General features: G+C 41.1%; 1 gene segment (V, D, J or C) and 1 further gene; both read left to right on the forward strand.

The window, feature by feature from the left end:
- Tcra (T cell receptor alpha chain) overlaps positions 1 to 15,137 on the forward strand; it is a 1,796,232-nt gene that overhangs the window by 1,377,487 nt on the left and 403,608 nt on the right.
- On the forward strand, positions 1,186 to 1,662 carry Trav17 (T cell receptor alpha variable 17). The segment is given in 2 exon segments: positions 1,186 to 1,231; positions 1,368 to 1,662. Coding segments are annotated over 2 exon segments (341 nt in total).

Here is a 15,137-nt window from a genome sequence, read left to right on the forward strand (position 1 = left end):
AAATCAGTATCTTTAGAGTCTAGCTGGACTGTCCTCTAATCTAAACAGGCTTGCCTGATGCTTTTATGGTCCTTCAATAATTATTTTGTTCTTTCTTTATTACTTTCTAAGCAACCATCAGGGCATCTTTTAACTAAAGGCAGCGGTGGCTCGCATCCTCTGACTGTCACTGTTCCCTAAGGAGACTCTGACTACAGAAGCAAGGCTTTAGCTGACAGTTTTGCCTTGATTCTCGGGTTTGTGGTTCTGTGCTCCTCCATAACCCTGGTGCTAGTGGTTCTGTCCTCCCAGAGATCTTTGTTTGGGGACATGTGTCAGGACCTCCCCACCCAACCGCTGCTTAAGTAGAATTTACTTAGGACTTCCATGGCCATCACTGATTGTACCTCCTTTGTTGGCCCTATCAGTCGTTCCTCCTCCTGTGCAGAGCGGTTCTCCCACTCACTCCACAAGGCTAGCGTCACTGTTTGCACTTCTTTCTTTTTCCTTCACTAATAAGATGTGCAATAAAAAATAAAAGTGCCGCAGATTTCCTGGGAGGCCTATAGACTGTTGGGTCTTCAGAGGAGCAGACAAGCTGGTGGTCTGTGACCTTATGAAACCTAGTTAGCTCTATAAAGTTTTGATTTCCTGTTCATTATATATGACAGCTAACACTGTAAAAGGCTGTTGTGATAAATGTGCATAGTCATTAGTCATTACTGATGGGCCTTCCTGGCCATAGTAATGAGAGAAACTCCAGGCTTGTCACTTGCTGTGACACACACTTTCTTCCATTCTTAAGCTTTCTAGTTTATAAAACGAGGACGGTAGCATTTTCTAGCTCATAAGATTAAATAGTACTACTTAACTCATAAAATTAGATCATCTGCTTAAGATTCACTTTCACCAGATTTTATTGCTTCAATGAACCTAACACCAAAGAAGGCCTAATTTTTCCACCTTTGACCACAAGGGGGCACTGTTGCATAGACTGAATGTCTATAAGGGCAAGAAAGAAAAAAAAAAATCCTGTCACTTCAGCTAGCCTTTATACCTTGCAGCTCTCAGAAGTGCAGTTGTAAGTAGAAAGGACGACAGAGCAGTCATTGCCAAGGGAGGAGCATCTCTCAGTTAATAGTCTCCAGGCCTTGTCCACAGGGAGATTTTCCTGAATACATCTCTCAGCCTTCTCACTGCCTAGCCATGTTCCCAGTGACCATTCTGCTGCTCAGCGCGTTCTTCTCACTGAGTAAGTATTATTTCAGTCCTTGCTTGCTTTTGTTTCCACAGACAGAACATGTTCCTAGTCAGAATCTACACAAGGGACATAGTATCATTACAGGTAGGTCTATTCTAGTCTCACTACTGCTACGTTGGTATTACAGGAGGAAACAGTGCCCAGTCCGTGGACCAGCCTGATGCTCATGTCACGCTCTCTGAAGGAGCCTCCCTGGAGCTCAGATGCAGTTATTCATACAGTGCAGCACCTTACCTCTTCTGGTACGTGCAGTATCCTGGCCAGAGCCTCCAGTTTCTCCTCAAATACATCACAGGAGACACCGTTGTTAAAGGCACCAAGGGCTTTGAGGCCGAGTTTAGGAAGAGTAACTCCTCTTTCAACCTGAAGAAATCCCCAGCCCATTGGAGCGACTCAGCCAAGTACTTCTGTGCACTGGAGGGCACAGTGCCTGAGGCTGCAGGGGGAGCCGAGCGCAAACCTCCTGAGACCTTCTGTGCACGAGGGCACACCAAGAACGATTCACAATAAGATCACTAGTAATGAAAATGAGCAGAGCAGAGGCTCAAGAATGTGGAGAATGTTTGACTCCTAAAAGAAATGGAAATGTATCGTATTCCTCATTTTACTATGGCATCATGTAGGAATTAACTAAAGGGATACCCTCAGGTAGATGTCCTAATGTGTGGAGCCACTGTGCTTTAGAGGCACTGCACTCAGGACTACAGTGTAGCTTGACCAAACCCAACCTCTCAATTTCCCCCCAGTCATCCAAACACTGCCTAGATCACCAGCATTTCTATTTCAACAGTACTAACAGCATATCTGGCTATAACATGAGTAATCAAAGATTTTGCACTCAACTCTCACATATAATTCATTGAGAAATCAGTTTAACCATACTTTAAAAATTGATCTGCTCTCTAGCCACTGCTACCTCCTTGTCTAAGCTATGATGGGCCTCTAAAATACCTTGCTGTGTGTTCTACTACAGTCTACTCTGAACACAACAACCAGTGAGCTTCGATGGTTCCTATTTAGCTCAGGTCCTTGCAGTGGTGTCCTGTTTTTCCCAGAGTAAAATCAAAAGTCCTCATGGTAGCCTACTGTAGTCCCTGCAGTGGACAAAGCCATGTCCTATATATTTAAAAGGCTCCTTAAAAAGTGTCAGTCCTGACTTCTGAAGACAAATGGAAATATTCTACTGACACTGTCTTAAGATAGGAACATCTTGAAAGAAAAACAAACAGTGAGAATTCATTCTCTGACTTCTAAAAAAAAAAGGTATTTCTGTGTCACAATGTGTCACAAACACTATACTGTCTTTTCCTTCCTCCCTCCTCCCTGTGGTTTCTTCCTCCCCTGACGTGGTCTTCTCTCTCTCTCTCTCTCTCTCTCTCTCACACACACACACACACACACACAAACACACATACACATTCATAAGCATACACACCTATTCTACATATGAGAAAAACAGAGTGTTTATCTTCCTGAATTTGGGTTATTAGTATAATGATTTTCAGGGGTGAGGAAGAGGGCCAGCAAGAGGAGGCAGGGACATGGGAGTTGGCAATGGAGGAAGAGTGAGGATAAGGACAAAATGATATGATATGATGTGTGTATTTGAAGATGCATAGTATACATAGTATAGTCCATTGTCTTCTATTCTATTAAAAACAAAATGAAATGAATATCATAATTTAAAAAAATCAAGAAGCCATCTCCTCATGCTGGAGGGAAAGGCGCTCCACAAAGATTGAAACCTCAAAAGGGAAGGGAGAGTGGCAGAAACAGTAAATCTACAGCAAATACAAGAATCAAATCTTCTCTTTTTGAAGCAGGTATATTAAGATAAAATGATACACATAGGCTGCCCATACTTAATACACAATGTGATGAGTTTGGGCACACATGCACACCCTTGAGCCCACCATTGCTGTCCCTCCTCTGGACACTTATTTGATGACATCATTGCTATTTCTAAACATCTCACACGCAGTCTGTCCTCTTAGGTCTTGAGCTTACATTGGTATGTTGTTGACTCTGCTCTTGGCTGTGGAGTCTCTAAAGCTGACTCTTGCCTGACTGAAGTGCTACAACCACTGGACAGTAACTCCTCTATTCTACTCTCTGGAAAATGCCATTCTATTTTGTGTCTGTGAATTTGACTATTTTTAGATACTCATGCCATTGGATTCAGTATTTGCCCTTCTGTGGCTGACTTATTTCATTTACTATAATGTCATCTATTTTCATCACTTCATCACAAATACCAGAATGCCCTTCATTCTCAAAGCTAAATAGCACCCCATTGTCAGCTTGCCGCATTCTGTTCATTCATTTGTCAATGGACTTTCAGCTTACTCAGATTGCTTCTATTTCTTGGCTACATTTTAGATGATGAAGCACAGAACCCTGACAATGTATCATGAAGATAAAAGCTCAAAATGAATTAGACTTGAACCTAAGACCCACAACTCTAAAACCACTGAAGAAGATATGGAGGGAAAGCATCATTGCTTTGGTATTGGAAATGACTTTGGTGTCAAGAGCACAAGCAAGAACAGCAAAACTCCACAAGTACAACTGCATAAAATGTAGAAGCCTTGTTGGAGGAAGTGTGCCACTGTGTAAGTGGACTTTGAAGTCTCCTATGCTCAGGTTCTGCCCAGTGTGGGATGACAGTCTTTTCCTGGCTGCCTGCAGAAAACACTCTCCTTCTGGTTACCAAGATCAAGATGTAGAGCTCTCAGCTCCTTCCCCAGCACCATGTCTGCTTGCATGCTGCCATACTTCCCACCATGATGAGAATGGATTAAACCTCTGAAACTTTAAGCCATCCCCAACTGAATGTTTGCCTTTATAAGAGTTGCCTTAGTCATGGTGTCTCTTCACAGCAATGAAACCCTAACTAAGACAGCCTCCAAACCTCAGAATTAAAAACATATACAATAAGAAAAGTATTTTCAAACTGCCTATCTTACAAGAGATTGATGCTAAGTATATACAAGGAACTCTCTAACAAAGCACTAAAAGGCAATCCGGTTTTAATGCTAAAGATCATAGAAGGAAACCTCCCATAAGAAAACATGTGAATAGCCAATAGTTGTACAAAGAGGTACTCAAAACAGATCAGCAATAAGAAAATGCAAGACTAAGTTGCAGTGGTATATCACATTACAAACAGCAAGGCTATGGCAAAGCTTGGACCCTTGCACGCTGTTGTTGAGAACACAATGTAGCTGCTAGACATCATGAGTGTCTCAAAAAGTAAAAAATAGAGCTGCAGGCTTAGGTTCTTTAAACCCTACTTTTAGTAAGGGCTCTCAAATGCTTTGAGCCCCCTTCTAGCCCACCATCCAAAGGTAAGGGAGAAAAGATGCTAAATAGGACAAGGGGGTGTGTACCTGTTTAGAAATAGTTCTTTCAAGTGATTCCAATCTGTCAGGATACCAGCAGTCCAGTTAACGTAGTGTCAGGATACCAAACATGTCAGCAGCAGTGGTGGCATGATCCAGCAGAAACAGCCAGGCCTCCACTGAATCCTCATGAGTCAGAGAAAACCAGAACCAGCTGGGACACTCTCAATAAAGTGAAGCATTGCAAGGCTAGCATCATATTCAAGCACCCTGCCACTGTCCATTGAGTCCTATTTATACTCCCTCCGAACATCACTTGTCCTCCCACAAGTCTTGCTCAGCAAAATACCATGTGAGTCTGTATCCTATGACATAACCAGAAACGTCTACTTCATAGGACTATCACATCATTCAGCAAGCCAAGGTTTAGAAGTACATCTGAAAGGGCTGAAATCATGCTCTCAGCTTTAGTCTCTTTATAATATGTATATAAAGTCTGCATTCCCCTGATTCACTGTGCATACCACACTAATTTCTCTTTTTGAGATGTCTAAATTGCATATCATTGTATTCTGACATTTTTGAGGTCTGAAGATAGAAGACATCTGAGACCTAAGGAGAGGAGAGTAAAAGGATCTAAGAAGAGCTGGGTAAGGAGAATGTTAAGGAAAGGGGGATAAGGAGAGAGAGTGCGTGAAGGTGCCCTCTTCTCTGTGTCCTTAGTATTTACACATATTTCAAAATACACGATCACATGTTTAAAAGTTCAACCCAAGTTTACACATAAGTTCAGATATAAATTAAATAAGAAGTTTGCAACACAGAACGTTTACATGCATATCCATTAAGAGTAAGTGTCTGGTTAAACATTCATCGCATGTCACAGCTCCACAGGTTCATGGAGAATTGATTGGATCCTTAGAAGTTAGAAGACCCACATGTTCTGGTGGCAGCCTATATAAAAGAATATGGAAAAAGAAGTGTTTAGCTATTTCTGCTCATCTTTGTTTTCTCGGGAAAGTTCATCTATCTTGCCTATAAGGCATTCCTTAAATGATACGAGAGCCTAATTCTTTGGGATTCCAGCTGAAGATCAGCTGAGACATCTAGACTCACAGACTGAATGAACACCTACTGTATAGTTGAAATTTTTTATCATGAGATGGCCATTCTTGGAATAACTGAGTCACAGACTATAAACCACTCTGATAAATCTTTCAATAGATAGAGATTTATTTTAGCTGTACTGTTCTCTAAATAACCCTGACTATACAATAACCTGTCACTTTAATGGACTTAAGGATAGAAATCACAGAACCATCTCCATAAACAAAGACATTTGACAAACCAAATTTCCTTTCATGACTAAAGAACTAGGAGTAGGAGCTTCCTCCACATATTAAGAACCACACGTGACAAACCTAAATCCAGTGTCATACTGAGTGGTGAAAACTCAAAACGTTGGAATTAAATTCAAAAGCAAAGCAAAAATGCCTTCTTGCTCTGCTCTTAGTTAACCAAAACACAAACAAACAAAACGCCAGCCCGCTATAGCAATAGGAGAAAGAAATAGAACAAATACACACAGGAAGAAAAGAAAACCCAAAAGTACCCTTATTTACATACAATATAATAGCATCCACAAGCTATCCTGAAGATCCCACCAGAAAACTCTTATAACAGGTAATTTCACCAAAGCAAGTAGATACAAAACTGACATACAAAGACCAGTATTTTCCTATGCTCCAATAGTCAACATGCTAAGAAGTCAAGAAAACAGTCTCTCTTGAAATAGTTTAAAAATAAATAAAACACATAGGAAAAGTATACCAACAAAGAGAAGAATAACCATAGTGGAAAATTTAAAACAGCAAAGAAATGATTGGGGAAAACAATAGAAAATATAAAGCTCTCCAGTTCTCATGGCAACAGAACCGATATGGTAAATATGTTTACATCATCAACAGTGACCCACAGAGTCAACACAGTCAGATTCTTCACAGAAATACAAAGAGGCTGGCCTGAAATGCATTTGGGAACACAAAAAACCATCAAATAGCCAATCCAATACTGAGCAAACTGAACAAGGCTAGAGGTATCACCGTAACTGATGTCACGTTACACTATGAAGCCACAGGCATAAAAACAGCATGGTGCTCTCACCAATAGTGACTCAAGAATCAAAGAATACAATAGATGACACAGATGTCAACTCACACAGATAACAAATCTGGTATTTGAAAATGCCAGAATCATATATTGAGAAAACAGCAACTTCTTGAGTGGTTTCTCAGTGGTGCTGAGAAGAGTGGATACCTACACGTAGTCAAGGGCAAGCAGATTCCTGTTTCACTTGAAACAAAAACTCTGGTTTGTGAAGAAACATGGAAGACTTTGAGACTTCAGACTGGAAAAACAGCTGGACATTGTAAGCAAAGTGTAATGGGCTGTCACAGTAGGAGCTTGGAAGACAGCAACACAGTGTGGGTGCTGGAGGCCCAACTCAACAGGTTTCTAAAGGGAGCAAAATTAGAAGCTGGAGGCCTTTCTTGTGATATTTTAGCTTGTCATCTTCTAGAATGTGAATGCTTTCTACTCTCATTTTAAGAGATCTTGCCTAAGGCTAAATTAAAAAATAATGCACTTATTTCTTTGAAGGAGAAGGTTTGAAGGCAGAGGAATATTGACTATCACGGGGTAATGACTCTTGTGCGGATCTACAATGAAAAAGAGCAAGTGGGTCAAAAAGAAATACAAATGTACAGTTTGAAGAGGAAAAAGGGAACAGAGAAATATAATGCTTATGCTGAAAGAGATAAGGGGTTTAAGGAGAGGCCTGATGTGCACTGGCATAAAGGAAGGGGTACCCTCAGGGCAATGTTCTACCGAGATGAGCTTCCAGCTTGTGAAAGGAAGAGGTCTCGGAAATTTTTTGCTCTTAAATAACCACAAGTCAAAGCTTTGGCAACTGTGATTCAGAGGAGTCAGAGTTCACCCCAAGCTCAGAGCCAATCTTGGAAGTGTCATCTACACGGTGCTGGCTTTAGAGTCACAAGGAATACATAGTTAAGAGGAGCCACTGAGGCCAGGCAATGCATGGCAGGACAATTGATGCATTAAAGTCCTGAGAGTTTCAGAGGCCCTGGGGAGTTTTTGCACCAAGCTGTAAAAGTGAAGCCTGAATTTCTTTGGAGACCGCATGATGTTGTACATGCCAGAAACATGTGATATCTGTCAAGGGAGCTGCATATAAGGAGGAGAATCAGCTGACGAGGAGGGTCAAGCTGGACAGGCAGAGTTATCAAAGCCTTCTAACATCAAACGCAGAGCTACAGGATTAGGGGATTTCCCTGTTGGTTTCCTGTTTTGCTTTGGTCCAGTATTTTTTTTTTCTCTGTGCTCCCATTCCTCTCTTTTGGGATGGCAATGCATATTCTATGCTATCGTAGGTTAGAAGAAGGGGAAAGAGGAAACTGGTGAATAATAAATAAAAGGAAATAAGTAAATGGGTAAATTTTACTGCAATACTGAGCACTAAAATTATAGCTCAAAACCAGAAAGAGGGTAATAAAATTATAGACGCAAATCAATAACATCAACAAGTCCAGTAAGTCTACAATTCTAGAGCAGGTCATGGACTCTCGTATACAGTAGTGAACTCAGAGAGAGTATGGGAGCACTTTGCTCTATCATTTGCTTTAAACTATCAATTATGGCAACAATCTGCTACAAACTCATCCTTTTATACACATGATGAATTATACTAGACAGGGGGCAATGAAAAGTACCTTATAGTACATCCAAATGTGGTCATGTAAGGTGGGGCCTTGTTAATTGTTACTGGAACTATTTCACTATGAGTTTAGGCCACTGAATGAATAAGCTCAGGACTGCTCAGCTACACCATGGGTCGAGCCTAAGAACAAATGGTGGGTTTGAGTGAGCTATAATACGTGCCAGCCTGTGAATGAGCCTGAGAAGCAAAATGGAGACTAACCGTGTGAGGGGGATGTAGCCCTTCCCAACTCGCTGTTCCCATCTTTCTCTTAACCTCCTTGTACTCCATTGTGACACTCTAGTGACATGCTGACATCTTTGTTAACTGCCAGAAACACTAATGGTGTGACAGCAAGGTGTTCAGTTTTTCTGTATTTTGTTTGGTCTGGGTGTAAAAATCAATTGTGTGTAGGTAGGGAGGGAGTCCATCAGAACTCCCTGTACTTTGTGCTCAGTTTTCCTGTAAATCTAAGTCTGATCTAAAAGTAGCCTATTACCTTTTGGGGAAAAAATATTAACAGGTACGTTTTTAAAAGAAAAAAATCAATCCTAAGCTTTATCTTATAAAACTTATTTACTTCCACCATCTCTCATAATTTTTCGCTTTCCTCTACACTCTCCCTTTTGGTGTATACTCTGTTCTTGCTCTGCATACACTGTGAAACATGTATTCCAAAGAACTTTTCATATGTGTACTGTTATCTAGTTATTCCATGAAAAGGAGAAGTAACTCCTCCTAAATAGAGTGCTACGAGTCACCTAAGAGAACATGTTTATATGTTGGATAGACCCTATGTCCAACTCTCAATTCTAAAAATTGAGTTACAGGAGAAGTCAGTGAAAAAATTTTTTTCTTTCTTTTTTTAATATATTTTTATTAGATAATTTCTTCATTTACATTTCAAATGCTATCCCCTTTCCTAGTTTCCTCTCTGAAAATCCCCTATCCCCTCCTCCCTCAATCTGCTCCCCAACCCACCCATTCCCACTTCCTGGCCCTGGCATTTCCCCTATACTGGGGCATAGAACCTTCGCAAGATCGTTCCCGATGATGACCAAAGATTAGGCCATCCTCTGTTACATATGCAGCAAGAGACACAAGTCCCACCATGTATTTTCTTTGATTGGTGGTTTAGTCCCAGGGAACTTCGGAAGTAGTGGTTAGTTCATATTGTTGTTCCTCCTATGGGGCTGCAAACCCCTTCAGCTCCTTGGATACTTTCTCTAGCTCCTTCTTATTTGCTCCATCTGATAGATGACTGTGAGCATCCACTTCTGTATTTGTCAGGCACTAGCATAGCCTCACAGGAGACAGCTATATCAGGGTCCTGTCAGCAAAATCTTGTTGGCATCTGCAATAATGTCTGGGTTTGGTGGTTGTTTATGGGATGGATCCCCAGAAGGGCAGTCTCTGGATGGTCCTTCCTTCAGTCTCAGCTCCAAACTTTGTCAGTGAAAATTTTAAACCTTGGAATTTCATCCATAAACTGGAGGCCATTCATCATTATGACTCTACCAAGTCAGCAGTTGCTTCAATGATCTAGCATGGAAATATGGTTGAAGGACCTAGTTTCTTTTTTTATTATTAGATATTTTCTTTATATACATTTCAAATGCTATCCCGAAAGTTTCCTATACTCTCCCTCTGCCCTGCTCCCCTACCCACCCACTCCCGCTTCTTGGCCCTGGCATTCCCTTGTATTGGGGCATATAAAGTTTGCAAGTCCAATGGGCCTCTCTTCCCAGTGATGGCCGACTAGGCCATCTTATGCTACATATGAAGCTAGAGATACAAGCTCTGGTGATACTGGTTAGTTCATATTGTTGTTCCACCTAATGGGTTGCAGACCCCTTCAGCTCCTTGGGTGCTTTCTCTAGCTTCTCCATTGGGGGCCCTGTGTTCCATCTTATAGATGACTGTGAGTATCCACTTCTGTATTTGCCAGGCACTGGCATATCCTCATATGAGACAGCTATAACAGGGTCCCTTCAGCAAAATCTTTCTGGCATATGCAGTAGTGTCTGGGTTTGGTGGCTGATCATGGGATGGATCCCCGGGTGGGGAGGACCTAGTTTCTATCCTAGCTTAATGTAAACATCTAATAAATTCAGGGAAGACTGCTGTTTTCTGAAGGAAAATGGAGGGGGAGTGGATCTGGGGATAGAGGAGGGCCTAAAAGAAGAAATCACAATATACTAGATAGAAGAATAAATAACTTAAATTAAAAAAAAAAAGGCAGAGTCCCATGACCACATGATCACACACCCTGTACCTTATGGAGAAAGACCTGAGTTTTTTCATCCATGGAAAGACAATTTAATCCCAGTGTTCTCTATTTATTATGTCACTGAGATGTTGTGTTTCGCACACATGCTGAGAGTGAAGGATGGGCAGAACAGAAGTCTGGTTCACAGAACGAGGAACCTGGGGTGCACTGTGAAGCTATAGAACACATATTGTCTCAGGTGTTCAATTACATGGCTAGATACATTTCCTGACATCTGTGGAGGCTGAGCTGCAAATCTGATGGAGGGGAGTCTGGAACAGTACTCTCTAACCTCTGATTGATTTGTTCCTCAGACCTGGTCCACTTCCATCTGCGAAGCTGTAAAAGTCATGTGCTTTATAGCTGCTGCTCCTCAGACTGATGAAAGTGGAAATCATTTTTCCTCTGTCCTGACACATCTCTCATCTTAAGCTGCAGTCACATCTTTGCTTCTATACAAACTTGGTGCTGTTTTCCTCTTTATTCTCAAGAAGGCGTTCAAGCCAACTCATATGAAAGGAGAGGAGGTTGGCTACTAAATGTGGCCATTATTCAGCAGGTGAGCCTCTATATAAATGAAAGGAGACAGTGGCAGTTTATTCCTGTAATCTTGAGTTTTCATTCATTCAAACCTCTGCCTGAACAGCTTCTGGGGACTTATCTCTCCAATGGTCACTTTCTATAGCAGCAGGCTCTTCCCTGGGTAAGTTGTAATGTCAGAATTACAAAAGAAGGAGTGTATGCCACATATTATCAGAGAAATATTTATAGGATCAGGCAAGAAAGAATTTTAGAGAAAATTCAGTGATAGAAGCAAAATTCAGAACAGAATTTGAACTCACTTTAACAAAAACTAGATGCTTGGAAATGCCCTGTTTCTATGCAAAGCTCCTTGAGTGTGGGTATAACATGTATGGGGTACTGGAGACAATGGGGACTTGCTTCTTTCAGATGTACCTTTGTCCAAAAGTGACTCCCTGGAACACTTCTATCTTGAATGCTTATGTCCCTTCTCACTTGATTCTTTCTTTAAGATGTCAGACTTTAGGCTGTATATCATCAAAGGTCATATATTCCGTAGAGGACAAGTCTCAATGTTCCAATGCAGGCAAGCCTACTATGCTTCTCTCCTGGGCCTGCACATTCACACTCTGTTCTTCCCATGGTCCTTCTCTGAAATTACCTACACAGCTGTGGCTTCCTGCAGAAACCTGTAAGACACTGGGCTTTTCAACAGTCCATCGTGGATGTGGAAGGCATTCATGAGGTCCTATCCTTTCTCTAGAAGCTATTGGTAGATGGCAGTTGCCTGGGGAGGGGAAGGTGCCATTTTCTTAAGTGGCTTAACCACTAGTAAGTTGTCCAGACTCTAATAAATAACCACCTTACACATGTTCATGTGAACAGCTTAGATAAAATCAATGGATCAGAAAATACATAGAGAGAGAGGTAGGAGGGGAGCTATTTGGGAGGATGTAGGATCAGTAGGAGTGGAAGGGGGTGAATGATAGTAGCAGGTGAGTATGGTGGCTATATGTTGAATATAAGCATGAACTTGTCAAAATACAAAAATAATTTTTAAAGATGAGACTTTCCAAAGTCAAGGATGTAAGAGTCCTGTGACAAATTATATGTACAGCTTCTCAGTTATTCCAGGCACAAACTCCAAGAAGCTGAGCCTGCCTCAGGTGAGCCAGAGAGAGGCAGCCATGTATGACTGTGCTCTGAGAGGCACAGAGTGATGAATGAGGCTGTCTCTGTGTAATTCCCTCATGATAAAAATGGATGGAGAGCTGGGAAGAGAGTGAAAGAATATACAAAAGTATCTTCTCAAAGCCAGAATGCTAAGAATCGCAAGCACAGTACTGTCAATTGGGTAGTTTAGGCATTTATGAATCCCCCTAAAAAGAAACCCTAAATGACAATTTATTGACTTGTACACATGAGCACTGGACAGACTATTGAACATCTGAGCATTCTGCACATTCACAAACACTAAAATCTGAATAAGTACTTCCAATGAATGCTAATTTTTTAAAATTTTAAATATATTTTATTAATTATATTAGAATTCCACATATACCTGTAATGTATTTGAATTATATTCATCCCCCATTACTCTCTATATCTAATCTAGGATCCATCCCCTAAGTCCCCTCCCAAATTCATGTCCTCTTTTTTTTTCATTACCTACTCTAATTGTGATTCTCCCATACTTATGAATATGAGGCCATCAACTGGAGTATGGTCAACCCATTAGGATCCACACCCTTAAATAAAACTGACTCTCCCTTCCTTAGGAGCCAACAATTATCAATAGCTCCTCAGGTAGGATTAGGGGATTGTCAGCCCGCTTGGCCTCCATGATGGAATGCCATCTGATTTGATGTGCAGTCAATCAACTCAGCTTCTCTGAGTTCATGAAAATGGTGGCCCTGTCATGTCCAAAAGACACTGTCTCACTCTGGTCCTCTGACTCCTACAGTCTTTCTGTCTCCCACTTCTGTGATGTTCCCTGAATTGGGGTAGGAAGAATGATATGCGTATCTCATTTATAGCTGAACACTCCATGGACACTTCGCTGCATGTAGACTAGTTGTGAGTTTCTGCATTAATCACTATCTCCTGTACCAAAAAAATAAAAAGATTTTTGATAGGACTGAGGGCAGCATAGGTATTGAAATAAGTATTTAGAAGGCAGTTTGATATTATATCCAGTTAGTTAAGATAATAGTACAAAGTTCAATGACTTTTCTCTACCAGTACTGTGAGAGCTAACCAGTGGGGAGGAAGCTTCCCAGTCAGGACCACCTGTATTTTCTCATGTTGTCTGACTAAACTCTGTGGTATCTTCTATAATAGGGTCTTACCATCAAATTCTAATAGTCAACCAAGAGTGCTGTGGCAAGATCTTGTAGTGTTTGGAGAATCTCTGAGACAACTCTGGCAACCTGAGGGAAAGCAAACCATTCCTGGTATCGGGCTATTTATTAAGCGAATTATGTTTTCTAAAGAAGTGTTTAGAATATTTTATTTATTTATTGACAGTTTCACACGGGCATGCAATATATCTTGATCATATTTACTTCCAAATTCTTTTCTGTCACCACAAATAGCCTCCTAATGCACATCCTTCTGTGATGGTTTGAATGAGAATGTCTCTCTAGGCTCAATGCTTGAATACATAGGGCCTAATTAGTGGAACTGTTTAGGAAGGATTGGGAGGTGTGGCCTTGTTGGAAGAGGTGTGTCAGCCCTCAGGGCAGGCACTGAAGCCCAAGCCATTCTCAGTTAGCCTCTCTGCCTCATGTTTGTGGATCAGGATGGAAGTCTCAGCTACTGCTCCAACACTATGCTTGCCCACCTGCTGCCATGCTCCCTGCCATGATGGTCATGGACTCTAACAAACAATCTGAAACTGTACGCTCCAAATAAACTCTTTTGTAAGTTGCCTAGGTCATGGCATCTTATAACAGTAATAAAAACGTCATGAAGACATCCTCCCATCTTCATGGTCTTTCCACATTTTTTCTCTCTTTTTTTCCCCCTTGTTTTTTTTTATAACCCTTGAGTACAATTAATCCTGCCTGATGGAATATATAAATTTTATTAGCTTGATATCATGGATATCTTATGCAGGTCACCCTAGCTGCAATGAGTTCATAGGCACATCATGTCCTATGAAGACAGCACTTCACTGCTTTCCTCTCCATTCTCTGGCTCCTATATTTGTCCTTCTATTTGTCCTTCTACCTTTTCACCTGAGGCTTAGGAGTGTTGATACAGCTGTTTCACCTACAGATAAAGAATCACAGTCCCTTTTTCTCAACACTTTGACCAATTAGAGTTACTATATTAACTGTACCTCATTGTAAAAGGAGAGTTTTCTTGCCAAGCCACAAAACTATACGTAAAAACATAAATATAGAGAAGTGAATTTGAAACATCCATTTAGCAAAATAATAGTAACACCACCACAACCACCACTACCACCATTACCACCACTACCACCACCACCCCGTTGCCTATGACCACCTAGCCATTGGATTTTGACAAAACATATAGTCAAAATGAAAGTATGATGTCTTTACTGTGGAGCAGACCTCGTGTTCAATCAGAAGGCAGTTACAACCCTGTAACAACTGTGCCACTATTGTACCAGTAAATACATCTTCCCTGGCAGGTTGGTATTGTAGCATTAAGGCTTCACCACAGGGTAATGGTGGTTTCCATAAGTAACCTGCATAGCACCTTTGGCACTCTGAAAGCGTGTTATAACTACAAAAATAAGGTCTTACCATCTAATTCTGGTAGAAAACCAAGAGCAAATGCTACAGTACATGTTTTGGGAAGATGCCTACCCTAACCAATAGGGAAGTATCCTATCTTACCACTGCAATTTCATTTAACAACCTATATCTTCTGGAGGAAGTATTGTCTACCCATGTATGTTATCTATGTTCAAGCTGTGTGTGTGTGTGTGTGTGTGTGTGTGTGTGTGTGCGTGCATGT

Source organism: Mus musculus, chromosome 14 (assembly GCF_000001635.26).
Source record: "Mus musculus strain C57BL/6J chromosome 14, GRCm38.p6 C57BL/6J".
Taxonomy (NCBI): Eukaryota; Metazoa; Chordata; class Mammalia; order Rodentia; family Muridae; genus Mus; species Mus musculus.